General features: G+C 38.0%; 1 protein-coding gene across 3 annotated transcripts; it reads right to left on the bottom strand.

Annotated features, from left to right (window-relative positions):
- Nucleotides 1-443: 443 nt before the first annotated feature.
- Nucleotides 444-24097, bottom strand: CTH (cystathionine gamma-lyase). Of its 3 annotated transcripts, none has more exons than XM_032870097.1 (12): nt 23806-24097; nt 20760-20841; nt 18465-18560; nt 16385-16494; nt 14173-14304; nt 10624-10681; nt 10090-10167; nt 8324-8428; nt 6691-6812; nt 5184-5236; nt 1686-1824; nt 444-1022 (listed from the first exon to the last, which is right to left on the bottom strand). In XM_032870097.1, the coding sequence occupies exons 1-12, from the start codon at nt 23971-23973 to the stop codon at nt 996-998; spliced, it is 1170 nt and encodes a 389-aa protein (XP_032725988.1). In that variant the 5' UTR covers nt 23974-24097; the 3' UTR covers nt 444-995. The 3 variants fall into 3 exon arrangements, with proteins under 3 accessions (XP_032725988.1, XP_032725987.1, XP_032725989.1); XM_032870096.1 differs by having other exon boundaries at nt 8324-8476; nt 23806-24096; XM_032870098.1 differs by lacking the exon at nt 20760-20841 and having other exon boundaries at nt 8324-8476; nt 23806-23998.
- Between the last annotated feature and the right edge of the window lie 1009 nt (nt 24098-25106).

Below are 25106 nucleotides of genomic sequence, written 5' to 3'. Positions count from 1 at the left end.
ATAATACATAGCCTATGTGTTTGCCTCCTATCCTGCATTATTAATCAAGTTCAATAATACCTTTTTTTAAGGTGAAACAAATGGCAATAGCAAACAAATGACTAAAATCCTTTAATACAAAAACAACTTTAGACATCCATTTGACTTATGGCTTATTAACAATTTGCTGACTGTGAGCTTCTGTTTTAAGCATTTCTCTTTAGGATCACTAAATTTACTATTACAGGTAAAAATATAGAAAGTGGTATGTCTCTCTATAAAAGTGGCTTTTGACATCCCGTGATAGAATCTCTCATCTGCAAACACTTAAGATTTGGACATGATAGTTATACAACTTAATTTATAAAAATTACTGCAAACAGCCAAGACCTCCCAGACTTGAGGGTTAAAAGGGCCCAGGGATATGAGTTAATGCCACATAATATAGGAAGATCACAAAGGGATATATTTGGTAATTAGATTTATTTATTTATTTTTTAATAGTAAGTACAACCTTATATCAGCAGAATTTCACAGTAGACTTTTCAAGTATTTGATTTTTGGCTTATGATAATTACATGTAAACCATTGCTTTGAGAGCTATTTTCAACAATATGCAAAAATCACACTTGATTTAAGAACATTCATTTAATAATTTAAATTCCTCAGAAAAACATAAAAAATGAATTATCATTATATTATAAACATGATCAATATAAATCTTAACCTATGAAAAAAGATCACAATCCCAAAAAGCAGCACAAATCCCACCTCCTTCAGAGGCAAATGGAAACGAAAATCAACAAAAACATATTAACAGAATTGACCTGTCAATTATAATAAGGGAAAGAGGAAACTTTTTAATAAGGATTATCCCTGGAAGGTTATAGCTCTGACAGGTAATGAGGTCCCTTTACATTTTCACTTGAAGATTCTGCAAAGGCTCATTTATGGTCCATTCAATTACACAGAGTTGGTCTTCTCAGGAAGCAACTTCCACTAGCAGTTCAAGAATGCTAGTTTCCACCTGCATTTGGAGGGTGCTGTATTAAAATCACAAGAAAGATATGTCATTAAAACTACAGGTAGAGACTTCACTTCTTCCAAGGACTCTCTTCTGAATACTACCATTTTTTAAATCTGCCCTTCAGCTGAGTTCCCTACACATTTATATACCCTGTCTATTATAGGAAAGAAGAGGAAACCTTCAGAATTCACAGTGAGGTCACTCTATAAAACAGTGACCACCAGACGCTGGGGTTGCTCAGTCTGTTGTGTCTGACTTTTTTTTTTTTTTTTTTTTAAGATTTTATTTATTTGTTAGAGAGAGAGCACAAGCAGGGGTAGTGGCAGGCAGAGGAAGAAGCAGGCTCCTCACCAAGGAGAAAGCCCAACGCAGGACTCAATAACCAGGACCTTGGGATTATGACCCAAGCCGAAGGCAGACGCTTAACCAACCGAGGCATCCTGAGTGTCTGACTTTTGATATAGGCTCAGGTCATGATCTCAGGGTCATGGGATCCAGCCCCACGTCAGGCTCTGTGCTCCACAGGAGTCTGCTTGAGATTCTCTCTCTCCATCTCCCCCTGCCCCTTCCCTCCTCACTTTCTTTCTTTCTCAAATAAATAAATACATCTTAAAAAAAAAAATAATGACCACCACCACCCAGATTAAGCCCCAAAACACACCAAAATAATTAAACTTACTGCTGCTTTCAAAGCTTGATCTAGATCATCGAGTAGGTCTTTTTTATCCTCTAAGCCCACAGAGAGTCGAATCAGTGTGTCACTAATTCCAAGGACATCTCGGTCACTTTTAGGCACTGATGCATGGGTCATGATTGCCCTGAAAGAAAGAATGAGCAAATCAGTATTACGGTAATGTATTGGTCTCAAATTACAATTATTCAGATTTTTCTATTCTAAATATCAAATTCTTCATATGCCTATAATTTTTCACAGGCAAAAAAACAAGGAATTGTGAAAATTTATCTTTTCTGGTCATTATTATAAGTGAAAACTAAGATCTTTTATCCTTTCTATACCATCAATATACTCAATCCAAACACCAAAGGGGCACTCCCAGGTAGGAGGGAAAAAGATAGCCTCCAGCTGTGGATTTTAACATCTGCCTGAATGAAGCCTTGGCCAGCAGTCATAGGCTCCACGACCAACCAGCTGGACTTACATAAAAGGCCTGTTGGACCAAGAGCCAGACAGAAACTAATTCCCTCCTGATCAATGGATTAATCCAGAATGGCACCCTGTGAGTCGGATCAGAGAAAAACAACCCAGGAACACCACCAGTGGCAACCAGTGAGCATTAGGAATTCAGCACATAACCCATGAATGTAGAGGCCTGGAAGGATTTTCAGAACTAACTAGCAACTCATCATCATCATTAACATGTATAAAGGTAAAACACCTACTGGGGGTCAGGCACCATAGTAAGAACTGGGAAACCAAGAAAAACGAGGTATTTTTCTCGATCCTACATAACGAAGCAGAAGGCAAAGACTATGACCATTCACAGAAGAGAATACTCTACCACACATGCCAAACAAAAAACGGACAGCAAGGAATGCCAGAGCTGAGAGGAGGCAGAAGACTCTGTGGGTGGAGGCTGAGGCACCATAGAGGAGAGGCTTGTAGTCTTATTGAGCCCTACGCACTTACACTGCCACCAACACTCATCCTTTCCGGGCACACCACCCACAAAATCAATGCCTGAGCTGTTTTGCCCTATCTCTCTTCAGATCCATGGAGAGAAAATCTCAAATGTGGTCAACATAAATGAGTATCTTCTTTGATCACTCCACTAAAGTTGTATATGCCAACGTCCTCCTTAAAATGTTCTGCCTTGGGCACCTGGGTGGCTCAGTCAGTTAGGTGTCTGCCTTTGGCTCAGGTCACGGTCCCAGAGTGCTGGGGATGCAGCCCCACATCAGGCTCCCTGCTCAGTGGAGAGTCTGCTTCTCCCTCCCTCTCTGCCCCTCACCCCACTCAAGTCTGCTTCTCCCTCTGTTCCTTATCTCACTTGTGCTCCCTCTCCTTTAAAAAATATATAAAATAAAGTAAAAAATGGTCTGTCTTTTCAGACTTTTAATTCCTCAAAAGAGAGTGTACTCATAGAAATAAGAACTTAGGTTCTGAGAGCAATAGACCTACACATGAATCCTCTCCTTCACACACTGGCTATGTGAGCTTGTAAAAGTTACCTGTCCTCATAATGAATTTCTTGACCTAAAATCATAATAATAGCTATCACTTATTATAGGCTCACCATGAGGCAGGTACTGTACTCGTGTACAGTGAATGTGTACAGTAAATGAATTAAGGCATTTGTTAATTAATTCATTTTTTTTAATGAATAGAAGCTGGATATAACTCCCATCCCAAAAGTTTATCACAGTCATTAATGGAAGGAATATATATAAAGCCTTAGCAAGTACCTGGAATGTAATAGATGCCTAATAAAACATAATAATTCCTAACAGTAATTAACATTTATTGGGCCCTTAGTATGAATCAAGGCATTGGCTTAGGGATATTTTTTTTCCCCATGTTCCCATAACAAGCCTAAGAGCTGAGTAGTGTTATCCACATTTTACAACCATGGAACAGATGGAGAGAACATGTAACTTTTCTGAGGTTGCAGAGTTAATGTGCATTGTCGGGCTGGAAGACTAGCCCAGCGCACACTGGCTCCGCTTCTTCCATCCCCTATTGCAATTCTGTTCTCGTTGCAGCAGTTGGAAGTCACAGAATGAGGGTAACAGAAGAGACAAGCCCTGACCTAAATTCACTCGTCCACTGGCAGGCATTGGGGTGATGGCCTCGCTGGCTGGTACATCTGAGGGCCAAACAACTTTAAACAAAATCCCCGAAGAAATCAGGAGGTGTCGATTTTTAAGAGCACCTTAAAGTAATACACACTTCACGACTATGAAGAACAACCCAATTTCATATGCTGAGTGTGCCCTCTTGTGCAGCCAGACTTACTAGCAGGCATCTTCTGAAAGACGCACAAAAACCTATGTGTGTTATCTTAATCATCTGAGTAAGTCTTTGGGTATCATACATTCTTTTTTTTAACTTTATGTGAAATTGTCTGACTCTCCCAAGAAGCTGCAAACTACTACGAGAGGACAGCAAATGTGCCTACATTTTGGTAATCCCTGACAGCCCTCAACATACTGCTTCCAGACCATAGTTATTCCAGAAATGTTTATGAAAAGTAAAACACAGAAATTGAGAAATTGTCAAGTACTCTTGACAATTATTAGGTAATGATGTTAATTACTAGTGCGATATTTACAATACATGGGCAGAGTAACATCCTATAAAATCAGGATACAGCTCTGGAATGTTTGGTGGGACAGGTAATCCATAAATGATAATTGTTATTTTAATTATTAATCCCATTCTGTGGATGAAAAAACTGTAGCTCAGGTGAGTAACTGACCTAGCAGGTCTCAAATCCAGATCCAGGCTGCTTTTACCTCCTCTCATTGTTTCTATGAGAAACCTCAAGAGTGAAGTTGCTGACACATTTCTATGTGACATCTGAGTAATCAGCAAAACTTTCTGAATTTTTATCTAGAAAATAAGCTGTTGGACCACTTGATCTCAGGCTGCATGTTCTAATATCCTCTGGTGCTTTGATACAATTAGATGAACTGATTGGATCGGGAATACCAAGTTAGCTTTTGGGTCCATCTTGTGGATAACATGAAGCCATTCAAGGTGTATCCAGAGAACAGAAAATAAACGGATCTGGTGGCATCTAGTAGTGCCCTCCTCTGACCATCAAGGGCATGTCTCTCATCAGAGACACAGTCCCCATTTCCAACAAGTCTTGAAATCCGCCCTTCTAATAAAAGTTTCCAATCTCCCTTCTAGGGTGGAGTGGGATAGAACAAGTAGTCCCAGGTCAGAGGTCAGAGATCCTAAAATACAACTCTGCTGGAATTGCCTTCAGGCAGAACGGAAGAAAGCAAAATTGAGGAGGACACATACAACTCACCAAGATTTTATGAGGGTCTCCATTCTACTGGGTTAAGAGTCAATTCTGATTCAATAGCAGGATGCTATTCTTACTGTCAAATGTCTTGAATTACTCCTGATTTTACCATATTCCCCTCCAAACAATTGTTAAAGCAGACATCAAAGTTACAACGCTGAGAAAAACAGAAATATACTCACGGAAGCTCAGCAAGACTTTCGTATCCTCCCAAGCTCTCTGCCAGAGTAAATAACTATGGTAAAGAAAACATTCATTTAGATCTTTCACTAAAGTAAAAACACAAATATACAAAACTAAATGTTTTTAACAAAATGGCACTGGACACAGGGTTAGAAATGGTGGTGATAATGAAAAAAAGTACAATTTGGGCACAAAACCCAGAGAAAAAATGAAAATAAAATCTGTAATACCGATGTCGCCAATTAGACATATGGTGTGCAAACTTTTAAAACATGACAAGTTGAGGAAGATGAATCTCTCATACCTTCCTGATTTGGCCCTCTACTTAAATAATAATTAACATGAACCCTAAAACCTCAGAATTATTGCATTTGAGACCTAGTTTTGCAGTTACCCTTTAAATAAAAATCTCTACAAGTCTACCAACTTATACACACTTCATTGTTAAAATCTATCGCTTACTAAATTAATACATCCATTTAACTTCCTCCTGGAGTAGGAAAAAAACCCCATTTTTGTATTTAGTGTTATAGTATCATAATTTTACAAATACTTTAAAATTACTCTCACACCTATATTTAATTAAATATACACTATCTTTCTGCTTTCAGTACAACTTTGAGATACCAGTAGATGCTGAGTAATCTGGCAGCAGCCTATGCGTTAGACCTCAGTAATTTAAAACTTTCTGTCAGGTGCCTGGGTGGCTTAGTCAGTTAAGTGGTTGCCTTCAGCTCAGGTCACAATCCCTGGGTCTTGGGATTCAGCGTGGCATTGGGCACCCTGCTCAGCGGGAAGCCTGCCTCTCCCTCTCCCACTCCCCCTGCTTGCATTCCTTCTCTTGCTGTCTCTGTCAAATAAACAAAATCTTAAAAAACAAAGAAAAAACCCTCAGTCTGTTGCATGAGCTCTGCAAGCCCAGTGTATGGAGTTAATAAAGGCCTCTCTTCCGGGAACCCTGAGAGCCTCCAGCCAGTGTGAAAATCCAAACAAAGGCTTCCCTTCCTTCACTGCAGGCAGATGCAGCCTGGAGGGCACAGGGTTTGGAAAGCCATTCCTAGGCTGGATTTCAGAGCAGCCTTTGTGCAGTGCACTAGCCACACATTACTTTGAAGTTTCACATAATACTGCATTTGGAAAAGGGGTTCCATTATTGATAAATCTGAAAACCAATGATCTCTCTCAGCCTGATGGTCGAAGGAGAGTTCAGTAAACAAACATACTCATATGTCTGCTACTGCACTGAAGTCATTTTCCAACCTAAAGCATTTCATGATAAAGAGGTCTGAGGGTCCCCTGGGGAAAAAAATATATGTTTATAAAAAATAAAATTTAAAAAAAAAAACACACACACACACACACAAAATAAAAAAAAAAAAAAAAAAAAAGAGGTCTGAGGGTAGGACCTGCAGATACAAAGACATGAACCTGAGCTGGGTGGAAAGGAGAGCTCATGAACTACTGTAATCTACCTGGCCGATTTAAAAACCTCTTTTGAAAGCGTACCTTGAGGTTCTTGAGAAACGTCTGAGCGTGCTGAAGAGTGCCCTTAATATAAAAGGTGATCATCCCCGGGCAGCCTGTGCACTGACGCTTTGCCAACTCATGCTGAGGATGAGAGGGTAGCCCTGTGATCATGAAGCATAATAAAAGTCTTATTTTAGAGTCAAACATGTAATTTCATAACAAAAAAATTCCATGTGCCTAAAGCAAACTGCAAATAAGCCTAATAATGATGAGCTTTACACCTTGTCCACATCTCATGACTCATGATGCATTCTAGCCCCTGTTTCTGGGTCTCTAGCTTCCTTCTGACCCATCTTTTCTATCGCTCCATGCTCGAGCTACATCAACTAGCAGTACTGCACTTTGTCATCTCGGGACCTTTGTGCAAGCTGTCCCTTTAACCTGGAACATTCTACCCGCTGACTGCCCCTCTATTAATTATATTACTCTGTAATTTCTTGTTTAACATCTGTCTAATCCACCAGACTAGCTCCATGTGGAGAAATTCATTTCTTTTGTTAATAATCGGATCCCAGGTTGTGGTTCAAAGCTTGCTCCATTGTGGGCAAGTCATAAACGTTTACTGAATGAATCAGAACGCTTGTCCTTGTCCTTCTAAACAAATGCTTCCCATTCTTCAAGGCACTGCCCAAAACTTTTCTCCCTCACTCCATTCAAAATACATACAGTCAACAGACACATATGGCATTTAATCTCATATGTAGTTCTGTCTTGGCTTATCTAAGGTCCTTAAGGACAGGAATCAAACTTAATTCTCCTGTCCACCCTAGATCACATGACTAAAACCTCAAAGGGTTCAAAGTAACCATTTATTTAAGACCACACCACAATTTAATAGACTGGCCAAATAAATTTGAAGAGGAATACATAAGTCTACTAAGGGCACATGAGTTGGCAGAGGTGAAAAATTTTGAAAAGGAATTAAGAGACCCTCAGGGGAGTTTTGGTGTGTAAGTAGCAAGTCTCAATTTGATTAGTATCTCATTAGTATCAAGTCCCAACCTAAAACAGATTAAAGAGCTAATGCAGAATGGCAGCCCGAAAAGACTATAAGCAAATCAACTAGAAAGTACAATGTTGCAATCGTGGAACAGGTAAACACAAGCCTTCAAGCTAAAGACCATGGCAGGAAGGTCTAATGCATAAAATCGATTTTCTAACATCCAAGCAGTCACTAGATTATAGGCAACACAAGGACACAGACCACATCTATCTTCTGCACCACCAGAGCCACCCCAGAGCCTGACACACAGCAGTGTCCAATAATACATGAACAACAAAGAAATACATGGAAGCAGCTACCTTAGAACAGGTGTCATTCATAGGATACTTCGGATAACCCATAAAATCCTAGTGTAAGCATATGTACTTAGAAATCATATCAACATTGGGGTACCCAGGTGGCTCAGTTGGCTGAGCATGGGACTCCTGATTTCAGCTCAGGTCATGATCTCAGGGTTGTGAGACTGAGCTCTGTGTTGGCTCTGGGCTCCACGAGAAGTCTGCTGGAGATTCTCTTTCCTCCCTTCCTTTGCCTCTCCTCCCAACTTGTGCATGCTCTCTCTCAAATTAAAAAAAAAGAAAGAAAGAAAAAGAAATTATATCAACGTACCAGGATAAATAACCTTTTCTACCCGAGGATTAGATTCCAGAAACTGAGCAACTGCCATTCCATTTTCGAAATGCTTCTCCATTCGGATGTGGAGAGTCTTCAGACCCCGATTGCAGAGGTAACAGTCAACAGGGGAAGGAACTGCTCCAAGAGCTGAAAAATGAACATATGCCGGGTTAGTCTGAAAGGTGGGGAGAGACCCAGGAGATTCTCTCACTCCCTTTTTCATTATAGTGACTCTGAGCAACGAGCCAGTATTTGAGTTTCAGGGGGGGAATTACATAGCAAATCAGAAGCATGAGAATGAAGTGCTCAAAGAAATGGTCTTTTTAAAAAATTATTTATTTATTTATTTATTTATTTTAGAAATGGTCTTTAAAATGAGGGGATAAGAAGATCCTGTAAACTAAACATGAACACAGTATGAACGTCTCCAACATGAACATAGTCCTTTCTAGGATTTCCATTCAGTGACATACTACACACAGTTGAACCTTGCATTTCTTTGAACATGTAGAAAAAAAGCATTCAGCTCCTACTGTTACTAAAAGTTCTACCAACATTCTACAACATTCTATTTCGCTTCTGTCTAAAGCAGCCTAGGAATTACTTTGCCTCCATGATATATACCTCACCTTAATGTTTTATAAATGAAAGGAATTTATCAAATAGTAAGTTTTGGTTTTCCTCCTCAGTGCCATCTTCTTCTTTTTTTTTTTTTCAATTTTAATGCTTATTTCCTTTATTTATTTAATACTTATTTACTTTATTCCTAATTACGTTTATATCTTATCTGTCAAATCAAAATGGTTAAACTAAGTATCTTCAAATAAATCCTTGCCCATACTTGAGATAACTAAACTATCTAAACAGGAAATGGTGTTTAGACATCTGCTGAAAAATGTTAATATTAATAATATTAATATTAATATTAAGTGCTATCTAAAGTTAACCACCATTCCAGATATAAAAGGTAGAGCATAAGAAAGCCATCATTCCAAATGTTTTATCTAAAGAAAAAAAATCTAGTAAGTCCAAAAACTAAAAAAATCACATGGGCTTTATCCAATTATGGTCAAAATTAACATGGATTTGAAAATTAACAACATTAATCCCTTGAGTCATGTTGCAAAACCCTGTTATGTTCTAACTATATTTTTATATCCTAATTTTTCTACTTTCCTTTAAAAACCAGAATCTTAGGCTGCCTGGGTGGCACAGTTGGTTAAGCAACTGCCTCAGCTCAGGTCATGATCCTGGAGTCCCGGAATCGAGTCCCACATCAGGCTCCCAGCTCCATGGGGCGTCTGCTTCTCCCTCTGACCTTCTCCCCTCTCATTCTCTCTCTCACTCTCTCTCTCTCTCAAATAAATAAAATCTTAAAAAAAAAAAAAAAAATCTTGGGCGCCTGGGTGGCTCAATTGGTTGGGCGACTGCCTTCGGCTCAGGTCATGATCTCGGAGTCCTGGAATCGAGTCCTGCATTGGGCTCCCAGCTCCATGGGGAGTCTGCTTCTCCCTCTGACCTTCTCAGCTCTCATTCTCTCTCTCATATTCTCTCAAATGAAAAAATAAAATCTTAAAAAAATAAATAAAATAAGAAATAAAAAAATAAAATAAAATAAAAACCAGAATCTTTCTCCTCCATTTCTCATTTCTTACTAATTTAGTAGAATGTTATCACTTCATGACATCTAGTAGAACTACAAATATCAAAGGTAGTCCCTCTGAGAGGTTAAGGGGAATTCTGGACTTTTTAATACTTACAATTTTGTAAGAAACGGAGCCTATTATGGAGGGTCTCAGAATTAAGAGACACTAAGCCCATGACAACATCACTGTGGCCTAAAAAAAAGCAAAAACATTTAATTAAAAACAATGTATGTTTATTCTTCATTCTAAAAATTTCTAAAGTGTAACTTTCACTTGAAAAAAACTCTCTGGGAAAAAGTCCTATAAAATAAGTTTAAATAAACAGTATTTAATTTGATAGTACCAAAAGCTATACCTAACAATGAAATAAAAATCATATAAAAATTAAATGTTTCTTTTTAAGCTGTCAGTAGAATAAAACTCTAACTTTTTTTAGTAAATTTTAATCCTCTGATCATAAGTCATGAGCATAGTTTTGTCTGATATAAATGAAATCCCATATTTAACCAAAGTATAAATATTTTGCTTTCTACATGAGTCACAGAGAAAACGTTAATAATAGAAGAAAAAGGATCAAAATATCAAGCTCTGTGGTATCCATCTATCCATGGAAAGGAATTCTCAAAGTACAGATTATGTATGTCTTACCATTCATGTATTTTGTTGCTGAATACATACAAATATCAGCTCCCAGAGCCAAAGGCCGCTGAAAGGAACAAAAGATGTTCATTTTAAATGGTAAATCACTTGAAAATATGCTTTATTACATGTCTATTTGCTATTGTAAATTTCATTCTTATTCTAACTTTTCAAAAATACATGCATCTTAATATTTTCCAGGATCTCAACTGGTATCTTTCCCCTTCCCTTACCCACCAAATAAAAATAGAAAGCACTGGACCCAGTATTCAGTCCAATAGCACAAATTTTCTGGAAATAGCAGGTAAACTCAGGTCAACAGGTCTCCTGAACTTTTTTCATTAGAGCAGTTGCTGGCTGGTCCTAAGGATATTACTAAATTTTATAATGCAGTTACTGGCGTTTTATGACTCAGTAAACACATCAAGTAGCAGACATAAACACTTAGCAATTATTATGTCAAGTGAGTATATAACATGCTTGGATTTTTGATCATTAAAACCTGATAATGTATGTTGTGATTATTCATTAGTTGTGCCATGATCTAGACTCTTAATTACTCTTATTATACTAGTTTTGCCAAGTGTAAAGTGACTTAGAAATTTTTTTGGACTATTTTCTCTCACCCAATTTTCCTGCAAATCAATCCTTTAGTCTTAAAATGTTTTTGTTTATAGTGAGAATTAGAGCTATAATCAACTTATTCACCAAAAAATATATTATCAACATCTTTCTATTTATATTTTCTTCTTCTTTTTTTTTTTTTTAAAGCAAGCTCTACGCCCATCACGGGGCTTGAAATCATATCAAGAGTCACATGCTCTACTGACAGTCAGCCAGGAGGTTATTTATATTTTCTTTAAAAGAAAGTGTGTGTGTGTGTGTGTGTGTGTGTGTGTGTGTGTGTGTGTGTTTTAACCTCACCAGTCATTTAGTCTTTGGAAGGTGTTAAGATAAAGGACTATAGGACTTTCCATTTGGGGTGTTTCAAAAATACGATGTTTTAAATCAGGTATTACTCATAGCACTCTCTACACAAGTGTCTGTGCATCTCCAAAGTGATGGAGTCAAACTAGAGGATGGTCTATTCCAATGCTAACATTCTGTAAACTCTGTGGTAAAAAGAAAACAAAAAATGAAAATGAACAACTAACATCTGTTGATATAATTATGTGTTTAGAACCATGTTAAATACTTTATATATATCCCAGTGAAGCACTATATAAAATATTTTATCTAACTCAAGAAAATCAGTACTTTAAGATTCTCATTGTACAGATGAAGTAAAGGGAGGAAGAAAAACAAAACAGTGGTTGGTTAAGAATCTGACTCTTGATTCGGCTCAGGTCATGATCTCAGGATGGTGATATCGAGCCCCATGTTGGGCCCTGCACTAGGCATGGGAGTCTGCTTAAGATTCTCTCTCTCCCTCTGTAACTCCTCCCCCAGCTTGCCCTATTTAAAAAAAAAAAAAAAAAAAAAAAGGAAAGAAAAAAGAAAGGAAGGAAGGAAAGAAAGAAGGAAAGAAAAACAAAAACATCATTCAGATTAAAAAGCTGGTAGAACTAGCACTCACATCTAAATTATGGAAATACAGAGGTTCCACTCTCAAACTCTGAAATTTCATGAAAGTATGTCCATTCTGCCTTTTGTGACATTTATAGAAGACCCAGAAGATAAAAGGCAGGAAAGAAAGAGAACGTATCCAGTTTTTATGATGATAAAATAATTAGAGGACCTTTTCAGAAGATCTACTGTATGGAACTAATACGTGTGGCCACTTAGGAACAACATGATTCTGATTAACTCAACTGGAATGAATCCAGATTGAAAGGAAGCAAACTGTAGTCCCTGGCATGTGGAAATGTGATGTGGGCTTCAGAAAGGTAGAAAAATTGGACCTATTTTAGTGACAGTAACCGGTGGGACGGGGAGGGGGGAGGGCCGGGCTGGATGAGTAATCTGGGCAGGCCCAGGCTAAAACAATTCATGCAATCTCTTTGGGAATATACAGGACTCACTGTGACTCAGCTAGACCAGCCCTAATCTGTGTTAACTGGTCTTTAATGTAAGTGGTATATGGGATAAGGAGTTGGGATAACTAATCTAAGAGAGAAAATCAGCTGGGAAAAATAGATGATGCCAGGAGATTTTCACTTGGAAACAGACTGCTTCAGCAGATACAAGAAGCACCCAAAGATATATCGTGAGCCAAAGGTAGGTGGCCCATGAAGCTGTCTGAATGCAACATAGCCAGGAAATGTATCTGAGGAAAATAAAATAAAGGCGGTAGGGCCTTCCCAATAAAATGGAAGAAGGTGAAGAACAGATTTATACAAACTAAGGTAGCAGCCTGTGCCAACTGCAGGGACCCAAAACAAAAGGAGGGGGGAATATAAACAACTGAGCTATAAACATCTGCCTAATTTAAGAGTAGCAGAAGATGAGCTGGGCTTTCAGGAATTCTGCAGAATAAAGGTAAAGTACAGGAAGTGTGATAAGAACGATCAAAAGGTAGAAACAGGAAGGATACTGCGAGGAGAAGGTAAGCTCCTAACAAGGAGAGGAAACAGGGCTCCTTGGAGGAAAGAGAGAGAGAACATGTGGGAAAAGGGCAGACAACTAATCAATTATAGACAGATCCTCAGATGGTCTACCAAAAAGAACAAAATGAAAAGAAGCATCTGGAAAAAAAGTAAGAGAAAAAAGAAAAGGAATGGAGGATGAATGGGAGGGTTTGAGGTGGGAAGAGATGTATGTAGAGGGGTAGGTAGGAAAAGAGATAGTTTAAAAGGAGCAGTATAAAGGACTTGGTACTTATAGCTACAATGTGAAACAGGGAGTAGAAATTCCTAATACAAACAAGGTAAAGATAGAGAGAGCTGGGCACTAAGGGAAGTGAAACTAGAGAGGAGGAAAGTGGAGAAATAATACATGTGACATACACTGAGATGTCATGCAGGATAGCTTTTATTTTCCTTCTCTCTGGAAGGTTAGCAAGGTTTAATTATATAACATGTATATTACATACATCATGTAATACATTCAAATATATATATTAAATTTTATAGCCTAAGATTTTGTTATCTATTTTAATAATTTAATATTATATAATCAATATATTTTAAAATAAACATAATATATGCATTAAGTATGTATGTTTTTCAGTCACATTATATATATAAAAAATAACATAACTGATTAATAACAGCACATAAACATTAAAGTCCCAACTATCTATAAAGCACTGACAGATAAAAATCACATAATAAGGCCAGCTCTTTAGAGAGTTTCCATATCCTGAGAGAACTTAAAAGCTTTAATTAAGACAACATTTAAAACACACAAAGTCCCATACCAGATATGAACCTAGGGTTGGTTGAAGCAATATTAGTTAATGGTAGAAAAGGTCCAATTTTTTTAATTCTTTGTCTAATCAATAACTATGGTTTGATTCCGTGAGTTTCAAAATGATTTTATGTAAACAAGTCTTTCCTTTCCGAGTTACGGGTATCTGTATTCTATTATTCATGCCCCAAAAAAAGTATTTTCATTTACCTGGAAATAGGCTGACATAAAAGTGTTATCCACGACCAAAATGATGTCACCATGTTTATGGACAGTATGTGCACAGGCTTCAATGTCAATCATCTTCAAGCTAGGGTTTGTGGGGGTTTCAATCCAAACAAGCTAAAAAATTCAATAGATAACAATAGTTTATAAAAATATACTGCACCAATATACGCTTCATATATTGTAACCATCTGGCAGACTATACTGGAAGAGTGTGGGTGATGAGGTTGTAAGGGTTGAATCTGAATCCTAGCCCCCGTTAATTTCTGAGAGATCATAGTTAAGTAACGTACCCTCCATATTCCTCAAATTTTATATCCGTACAATAGGGTTGATAATATTTCATAGAGTTGTTATAAAGATCAAATGAGATAATGTTATGTGTAAGAAGAAAAGTGCTCAAGTTAATTATTGTAATTACATTCCATTAAAACGAGGATGGATTTCAAAGACATAATTCATTGTCTAGGAATTTTCTCAAAGGTAAATAACACAGAACATTAAGATCACAGCCTAGAATTTTCATTAAAGAGAACTATCCCTTCAATGCCAAACACATCCTAAATATTAACTTAAAAATGCCAGATGCATTAGAAACTATAAAATAAGTACCCAGAACTTGAAGAGCATGGGTTTTAAAGTGGGCAGGAGAGAAGTTACACACAACAGAAAACCTAGTCACAGCTCATTTAAGAAAGAGACAGTATCATATCCCAAAACCTAGCACAACTCAGGCACATAGTAGATGCTTGACAGTGACTGAAAAGATCAAAGAAAAGAACAGAATTCTGTTTGTTAAACAGGATGCCACTGTATTGAATGACATTACCTACAGCTTTCTTTTTTAAAGGGTTAATGCTTCTTTATTACTATACAAATGAGCAAGATATCTAGTTGAATATTCTTCCTACTCTAGAGTCTCACTGTAGAAAAGATAAGGTAATTAATGCATATTCTACAAGAAATGAATTATTTTAAAAATCTATAAAAAATTATTTCTGGGTAAGAATCTATTATTCATATTCATAATAAAAATAATTAAAATAGAAATAATAAATATAAAGTTGATTTTACAGGGACTTAAAAAATCTACTTCATATGATGAGGCAGATATTTCAGGGGAAAATAATGTATTAATTCAAGTCAGTAAAGAGCCACTACATAAAGTTCTGTTGACAAGAATTAACATATTCACAATTTGCTTTCCTCCCTTAGACTCCGACCAGCTATTTTAATAAGTATCTTTTCTCCTAAGCAAGATAAAAAACAAGTTCCTTTGAAAACAAACCTTAATCACTCAAAGCTCACCCTGTGTTAATCTTCAAAGTAATTATTTGTGTGAGCAAAGGTTTTCATTTCTTAGCATTCACTACAACATCATCTTGAATACAATCCAAACCTTTTAATCATTAGTAAAAAGTTGGAAAAGGCTGACTTATAAAAGACACTGGTCCTTCTTTTACCCATGCAGAATTTAAATGAGGCCCCAAGAAAGAATATCACATATGCCATTCACTGAGACACAAAACACCTTCCGCTGGCATGCAAGCTTCCCAGGATGGAGGCTAAAGATTGCTTGTGGCCCATTCTCTACTTGTAACTATTATTTTGTTGAAGTATGGCTTAGAATTCCTAAAAAACCAGTATGCTTAGAGTCTGGGGTCTTGGCAAGCTTCCTTTTCTGCAACCCGATCTCTGGGATGATTTCTGTAACCAACACCAGCGTGGTAATGCAGTACAGAATCATATGCTTTTGAAAACGATTTTTTTTCCAGTTATTATGAGTTGGGTACTGTACAGAGCATTTCATATGCCTTATCTCATGTAATTTACACAACCACCTTTCTATAAAGCAAGTGCAATTATCCCCATCTTGCAGAAGAAAGTGAGACTTTGGTTAAATAATTTGCCTGTGAACATACACCAACTGACACAGAATTAGAACTTGGATCCTGCTGTGGAATTCATGGACCCAACCATTCTGCAGGAATATTCTGGAGAAGCCAGACCGATCTTGATCCTGTTGATGGTTTCCAATGGCTTCTAATAAAATGTATTATTCACATTTAAATTATGTTCTCCAGTGAACAGAATGATTAAAAAACAACAACAACAAAACAAAACAAACAAAAAAAAGCAACAACAACAACAAAAAACCCAGCACACACAAAACAGACAAAACTGAAAACTGAGTTACCTTGGTTTCTGGTGTAATGGCTGCCTCTAGCAATTTGGTTTTGGAGCAATCAACAAAAGAAATCTTTAATCCAAATTCAGTTGCCACCTGCCTGAAGTACCTGTTTGTACCTGAGGCAGAAAAAAAAACAGACAAAATAGGAAGGACATGGTACTGAGAAATGTTCATTCCTTATTGGTATAAATACTTTAAAAACACAAGGAAGTGTCAATCACCAATAAAAGTACAACTAACAGAAATTCTACCTTGGTTAAATCATTTGGCTATCTTGTATAGTAAAGAATATAAGGCTCGGATTTTATTTATTTATTTATTAAAGATTTTATTTATTTATTTGACAGAGAGAGAGATCACAAGTAGGCAGAGAGGCAAGGCAGAGAGAGAGAGGAGGAAGCAGACTCCCTGCTGAGCAGAGAGCCCAATGTGGGGCTCGATCCCAGGACTCTGAGATCATGACCTGAACCGAAGGCAGCGGCTTAATCCACTGAGCCACCCAGGCGCCCCAAGGCTTGGATTTTAAACTGGAAGTTAAAGAGTCCAATAAAATATACCTGATAGCCACACTAAATGACATGAAGCAGAAACGTTTCTGAAAACCTACAATTTCTGCCCTTCACACATTAAGTGGCATGTTCCCCAATGGTAATTTATATTAACAATTTCTTCCTAGCACTCAAATTTAAAATAAATGAACTGATGTCAATAAAATATTAAAAATAAATTTTTAGTCTGATTATATTTTGGCAATAGAAAAACTGGTTATTATTCTTTGTAATCTCTCAATCTTTTTGTTATGTGGTTCTAAAGCTTTAATAGTTAAATGAGGCAATGTAAATCAAACAACTACAGTTTTATGGTGAAAAGATAAATCATTCAACTTAGAACTAATTTCTCTTATAAACACTGTCCTGGATTTGATTTTTACACAGGCAAATTTAAAGGAAAAATTGTTTATTGATAGCTAACCAAAAAAGAAAAGGAAAAGGAAAAATACTCCATGATCAAAGATATATACTGAACTTTTGATGCTATAGACTGACCCTAGATAATATGATTGAAAAAGAATGTAAAGAATTATAAAAAATCAACAGCAATTTTCAAGATTTTGTATCTATGTGTGTCATGAGGTTTCCATAATGCACTATAAAAGTAACTAAAGGTGTGTTACTTCTATTCAACAATCTATGATTCAGCTATCATAGGAAACAACGATAAATACAAAGCACTCTGCAAATGTCTAAGGTTAAAATGACTACTAGGAGTCTCTTATTTCAAGGAACTTACAGATTTAACTCTTTGTTAATAGAAGATAGATAAAATGATAATATTCTAGAAATCACGTTTTAATTATTTGAAAGCATTTGTTATATACATATATACGTACATATATTAACAAAATTTTTGTTATTGAAGGTAAGGGCAACCCATCTTCTTTACCTTCCCCCTCACCACTTTAAATAACTTGCACTTAAACTGTTTAGAATGGAAGTTCTTAAATTTAGATCCATGATGGACTTCAGGGGGTGAGACCCCTTACCCCTTGACCCTATAATTAAAATGATAAACACTGGGTGTAGTCTTAAGCACACTTTTCTACTTTTGGGGGAAAGGGGTCCATACTTTCAACAGATTTTTCAAAGGTTCGCTAAAATCCAAAGCGTATAAATGTGTTGGGAAGATAGAGGGGTGGGTAGAGGTAATCTCTTTGAGAGTGACCTGGGTTATAGTTCCTTTTCACTGCAGGCAAAAATTTTAAGTAACACTAGAATACTCTCTTTAGATACTATCTTCTCTGGAGTAGGATATATTTGAAAGTTGATCAGGTCCAACACCCTCACTCCAGCAGTTTAAATAAAATTATTAGTAAACAATCTCTCTTACAGGCCAATTCTAGAACATAGACGCTAAATGTTTATGCTCTTCCTTTATCAAGTCTGGGCCAACAAGGAGGTGTCCATCACACGTTTAAAAGATAATAAATAATCAATAATCCTGGCAACATTGTTAATATAATTCAGGACCCACTTTACTGTCTTTAAAATATCAGCTGACACAAACATGCATGAGAGAGGTCACCTACCTCCATACACATCATCCATACAAATAATTTGGTCTCCTGCTTTTAAGAGATGGGTAATAGTCACAGTGGCAGCTAACCCTGAAGCAAAGGCCAAGCCTAAAATAAAAGCCAAGTTAGAGTAAGCCAAAAAAGTCAAACCTCTGGGTTGAAAAACACCAACAGAACTTCCTTGTGTTACTTTATGCTGTTCTCTCTGGACATAAGGACAGCCATCACTACTGAATCACAAGAAGTCCCCTGATGAAAATACAATGGACAACTCCCCCTTTCTATTTCAAAACTAAAATATCTTTAAGAGAAAAACCATGTAATTCTGCTTTGGTGATAACATTTCTCTGAAACGCTTCAAAGAAATTTTTTTTTTTTAAAGATTTTATTTATTCACTAGAGAGATGAAGCACAAGTAGGCAGAGCAGCAGGCAGAGGCAGAGGAAGAAACAGGCTCTCCGCTGAGCAGGGAGCCCAATGTGGGGCTCGATCCCAGGACCCTGGGATCATGACCTGAACTGAAGGCACCCGCTTAACCAACTGAGCCACCCAGGTGCTCCAAAGAAATAATTCTTTACAAAATTCTGAGATTAAAGGCCAACAGCCAATTCAATTACAGTTTAAAAACAACAAACTTTAAACAAAATTTCAAACCTGAGGAACAGAGCTATGGTATGATTCACTCATTAACTATATGGATAGCCAACTGAGCAAATATTTTAATAAAACTCAAAATCTGACCTGGGATGCATCTGGCAAATTTTAAAATTTTGTTTTTAAAAATTTTTAAATGCGGAATCTCCTTTAAACAAGTATGATCTCAAAATCTCTTACAGAATAAAAATAATGAAAACAATTTAAAAAGAACCATCTGGCATTGTGTACATTAAACACTATAAAAGAAAATATCCGGGGGCGCCTGGGTGGCTCAGTGGGTTAAAGCCTCTGCCTTCGGCTCGGGTCATGATCCCAGTGTCCTGGGATCGAGCCCCACATCAGGCTCTCTGCTCTGCGGGGAGCCTGCTTCCTCCTCTCTCTCTCTCTGCCTGCCTCTCTGCTTACTTGTGATCTCTGTCTGTCAAATAAATAAATAAAATCTTAAAAAAAAAAAAGAAAGAAAAAAGAAAATATCCTGACAAAATATCAATGCATCACCTTAATGATAAAAATCACCTGTGACTGGTAGAAGGGATAATTCAATTAACTTGAAAAATGTAATTCTTATAAAATCTTCTCAGAAAAGTTGAGGTCAGAATTACAGTTCTCTACTCAGCACATCTGTAGTCTAATGGTAAATTTATATAGAAGGCTAAACTTTATTTAATTTTTTAAAAAGATTTTATCTATTTATTTGAGAAAGAATGAGTGTGAGGGGGGTAGGGTCAGAGGGAGAAGCAGACTCCCCACTGAGCAGGGAGCCCAATGTGGGACTCAATCTTGGGACTCCAGGATCATGACCTGAGCCAAACTGGCTTAACCAACTAAGCCACCCAAGTGCCTCTAGAAGGCTAAACTTTAAACCCAGTTAAAAACAATTGTGTTTTCTGGAGCCCACTTGAAAAAAAATGTCTGCCATATGAATACTCAGCCTTTACACCTTCTGCAGGAAATGATGATCTCTCTACAGTACTAAATTACAGAAGTTTAGTGTTCAAAAAGAACTCCCCTCATCTAAAACAAAAGACCAAACTCCCCAAATCCCCCAAAATCCACATGAACATTTCTAACCCTGGCATTCTCGCTATGAGAAAATTCATAAGACACATTTTCTCTTCACTATTCTATCCCCATTCAGTATCATTCATATAAAAAATATGAGGATGATTTAACAGTAATCCACTCCCTTCATGAAAAAAGATTCAAGGGGTTAATCCCTAATCTCTAAGAACACATTTTCAAGGACACCGGTTAAATGTTCTTTGAGAACACCAGGTAGTGTTCTCAAGCATTATTAGGTAAATGAACCAGAGTATCAGAAAGCTTATATTCTCAGTAGTGTTATAAAACTGTTAATATTTATCCATTTATACTGACACCTTCAGATGAAGAGTGGATTTACATGAATACTAAATGGCAAATTTGGTCATTTTCCCTCTATTCATATTTATTTTTACCTAATAATTATACATTTGCATATTATATCATCTATGGGACCTTAAACAAAAAATTCAAAGTCTTGGTAAAACAAAAGTTTTGAACTAGCTAATTCTTATTCCTTTCCAATTCTAAATTCTGTGCCTCTCTGATTTTGTCTGTACATATAAGAATGGGTTCTCAACTTCACAGACTGGAATGGAAATCACTTACTGTACTTGGCCCCATCCAGTGCTGCCACTGCTTTTTCCAAGCAGTTCCTGGTGGGGTTTCCAGAACGACTATATTCAAAACCCTGAAGAAAAGAAGTTAGAGTTTATCCTAAGAGATTTAAGCTTATTTTTCAGAGTCCTAACATAGACACCTCGACAAACTAGAGGTTTATCCTATGATAATGATTTTCTACTATTTACTTATGACATTTCTTGCCATTAAATAGGAGCTTAACATGTCTGCCTTCAGCTCAGATCCCAGGGTCGTGGGATCAAGTCCGCATCAGGCTCTTTGCTCAGTTCGGTGCCTACTCTCCTTCTGCCCCTTCCCCCAGCTAGCGCATTCTCTCTTTACAATCAAGTCCACCAGCCTGTTTCAGAATTCTACAGCTGCCCCCTATGAGCTGTATGCCAAATAGGTAAGTTACTTAACCTTTCCTAAAGTCAATCTCAGTACCTATAAAATGGAATAAAATACAAAAAACCAATTTATAAAATTGTTATGATGATAAAATTATACAATGTATAATGAATTCTCTACTCATTGGTGCCTGGCACATGCTAACTACTAGAGAAATTGTTGTTTTTATTAGTAGGATTATTATTATGTTAGACTCACCTTTACCCATTTAGCCAGGGGGACATCACAAAAAGGGAATCACTAGAGCCTACAGAGTAAACTTACTTCTAACCTGTATTTCATTTCCCAAGAAATAAATGATACAAGTCCTGTTTAACACCCTCCAGGAAACTATGAACAGATCCTACAAATGCTCGAAGTTTAGATCTCGGCTCTACAAAAGCAACAAAACATAGACAGTAATTCTTGGCAAAGTGGCTATACACAATTTTTTAAACTTCGCTCTCTTTACATTTACCATACTAGGAGTATTCAGTCAGTCATTTTATTTAATACTCATGGTCAGGAAAGTGAAGCAAAACGTTGTAGGGAACATCAGAACCAGTAGTCAAACCTAGGATTTAAACATTGACTGAAAATGCTATAGATTTCTCCCCATGCCTCATATAGTGCATAACAAAACACAACAACCACTTTTTACACATTGGTTCTGATTTGGGAGCTCCTAGTATTATACACACACACACACACACACACACACACACATATATGTGTATGTGTGTGTGTGTATAAACAAATAATATATATTATATATTATTTATTATTATATTATTATATTGTATTATTAGTATGTATTATATATTATTTATATATATTTATATGTATATTTAACTCAAATATGTATATTTAAAGTTGGGTTTCTTTGTTTCCTTGTTTTTGACAAACTTAGTAGACATATTTTATAGGGTTCCAGGATATCCTCATCCCTCCCTCACCATTACCTCCTTGATGTGACCTGTACTCCCCAGAGAGAAAAAATCTGCTTGGATTCATGTGGCTTCGGCCACTGAAAGGCACCCATGTTTCCGTAATTATTCACTGCAGAGATTTAACTTTGGGGTCGGGGAGAGGCATATTTCAGTGGCAAATTCCCACCTCTTGCCCATTCAATGGCTTTCCAAATGGAACAGGAGAAACAGATGCTTCTCTTCAGCTCCTCAGATTGTCTTTAGTGCTCTTCACTGAGTTTTTAAAGGTACTAAGGGGTGTCTGGTACTTGTAGATTTTACCACCCCTGTTGGCTCTCTGAAAAATTTTTTTTTTTTTCCTCTGAAAATATTTAATTACTAATGTCTGGTTAAATGGTTAACTTTTGTACCAAGAGCTAAAGCTTGGACAGTCACACATTCACAAAACCCTACACCAGCAACAGCCTGCAAGCTTGGAAAACAGGCTGTGTACACATTTTGATTCCAAAATGCAGTAACTTAGAAGTCCTTAGAATTCCTAAACCAGCCCTTTAGAGCTGTACCTCACAAAACAAAGGGCTACATTTAAAAGAATCTTCCTTGACTTATGTAACAACCAACTAAAGAAGTTTTTGAAGTATAATCAAAGCTTTGGACCTACAAAGTTTCTTGAACTGATTTCCTTGAAAGCTAGCAACTTTTAAGTACTCCAAGATCCCATCAGTGTGTTGCCAAAAGGGATTAACAAAAACTGCTCTATCAAAACCTTAGAAGTCATTTATCTACAACTCAAGGTCAGTTCCTTCTGTATAAAAAGTGTGTAACACCAGTCCTGCCCTCTGACCTGGTTGCTGTGAGGATCAAATGGGAAAAGGTGTAAATGGGAACACTGTGAAATACCGAACTACTGAGCAATGACAATGTACCATAAAGCTTAACATATACATCAACAATTTATGTAGTAGGTACTGATTAACCCCATTTACTCAGGATTAACCTGAGGCTTGGATAGGTTAAGCAACTTGCTCAAGGTCACCCAGATCAGAGGAGGTGGTGTCAGAATTCAAACCTAGCCCCTCTGACTAGGTGATTTTTGCTCTTAATCACCAAGCCACACTGCTTAAATGATGCAATGGGTTAGACTCTGGAGTATAGCAGAGTGTAGTCTAATGCCTAAGAGGAGGGTTCTAGAGCAGTTTGGAATCCCAGAGTGTACACATACATCTGACATACTGCATGTTAAGTCTGTATCTAGCCCACAGCAAGTAAATCACTATTAATAACAACAGTACAGCCACTGGGTGTGATCTTGATTCTAGGTGAGTTATCAGATCCTGAGAGTTGTTTTTTTTTTAATTTGACTCCCTACATGTCTTTATAATTTTTGCTGCTAAAGGTAATTCAACAAAGATATGACTCTCAGTTTTGAAACGCAAGTTTGCCAAAATTACATGAATTTCAGTTCCAAATCTATATGGCAAGTTGGACAAACTGTTCCTTCCAGTTCTGCTTATCAAAAGAAATGTGATCACTGGACCAGAGAATACGAAGATTTAGTACAAGGAATATTACGGGTGTAGTAAACAACCGTTTGGGGTGCCTTGCTGATGTATAAACGACCTTACAAATTACTTGCAAGCCTTTTTTTGTATAAGCCATCTCTCTTTACCCGCCCAAACCGGCCCCACCCCCCACCTTCCCAGTCTGCCCCAGCTCACCGAGTGCTGGCCGGGAGCCTCTTGCTTGAACGTGGTGGACAGTGAGATGGGGGGCACTACAGCCTGGGAGGTCCATTGCTCCGGTTCCTGGCCCACATGGATAGCCTGCGTGGCGAAATGTGGGAAGCGAGGCTGGAAACCATACGGGGAGGCGTCTTTTTCCTGCATGCTGAGCTGCGAAGGATGGAAAGAGGAAAGAGCGAGGAAGAGAAAACTAGAAACTGATGCGACAGGGCCTGAAAGGGACACAAGCACCAAGAGTACGGGCGCTAAAGACAGGCCACCCCGCCGGCAGCGCGGACAAAAGCCGGACTCCGGGACTCAGTGGCTCCGACTTTAGTGCGGGCCGGCTGGTTTGCGTTCGCCGCAGGCGGAACCAGCGAGACCCAATGAGCGAAGGCCCCGACGCGGCCCCCGTTCCTCATTGGCCGGAAGCGGAGGCGTTGCCTGGAGCGTCGCTGGGACCGCCCTTCCCGGTGGAGTGAAGCGGGAGTCTGGGTGTCCATGTGGCGTGGGTCCCCGCAGGCGAAATTCCGGAGTCCCGCCCCGGGGGTTAGGGGGGAGGCTGCCCTGCTCGCTCCGGTGGGCCACCCCGGCGTCTGGGTGACCTCAGGCCGGAGGGTCGCCTGAGACCCGGAGAAAGGCGGGCTTGGTGTTGAAACCGAGTAACCTTGTAAACAGGCCACACAAATAGCCTCCTCTTACCGTAGCCAGTGTCCCTGACCCCAGCCCCCAACCCCCTTTGTCCTGAGGGCGGTGCCGACCGACGCCAGCAACCAAGTGGCGATTTGTAGGAAGCCCGTGGCACAACCTGCCAAACCTGCAGCTTGGATTCTCATTAACTGCGGCGGCCTGTCTTTTAAGGTAAACTGACATCTGGAATGACCCAGCGCTTGCGGTAATGGAAACCTGAGTGAGGGTCGTATTTTCCTTAATGGCGAAGCGACTGTAGTGAAGATCTCTAATCAGAACGCTGGCAGCTTAAGAGCCGTTCAAATTTGAGCTTTTTCAAGCATCATTATCTTTCGAAGTACCCGGAGAAGCTCTCCGTGATGAAAAAGATTGTATGGCAAAAAAACAAAACAAAACAAAAAAACAAAAAAACCTTATTGGAGCCTCAAATCCTTACACAAAATGCCTTCATTGTTGCACAATTGGCAGCAACATTTTTGTAGGAAAAGGGAAGCAGTTCGTGTGTCGATTTACCTCTCACCTGCACCCAGAGACCTACTTTCAAGGATCACTTCTTTAAAACAAACAACAAAAATCTCCTTGTTCCCGAAACAATACAGATTTGACCT

The sequence above is a fragment of the Lontra canadensis genome, unplaced genomic scaffold (assembly GCF_010015895.1).
Source record: "Lontra canadensis isolate GAN:19392208 unplaced genomic scaffold, GSC_riverotter_1.0 scaffold40, whole genome shotgun sequence".
Lineage (NCBI taxonomy): Eukaryota > Metazoa > Chordata > Mammalia > Carnivora > Mustelidae > Lontra > Lontra canadensis.
Note: the sequence above shows the minus strand (reverse complement) of the source record. Positions and strands in the feature narration are given on the sequence as shown.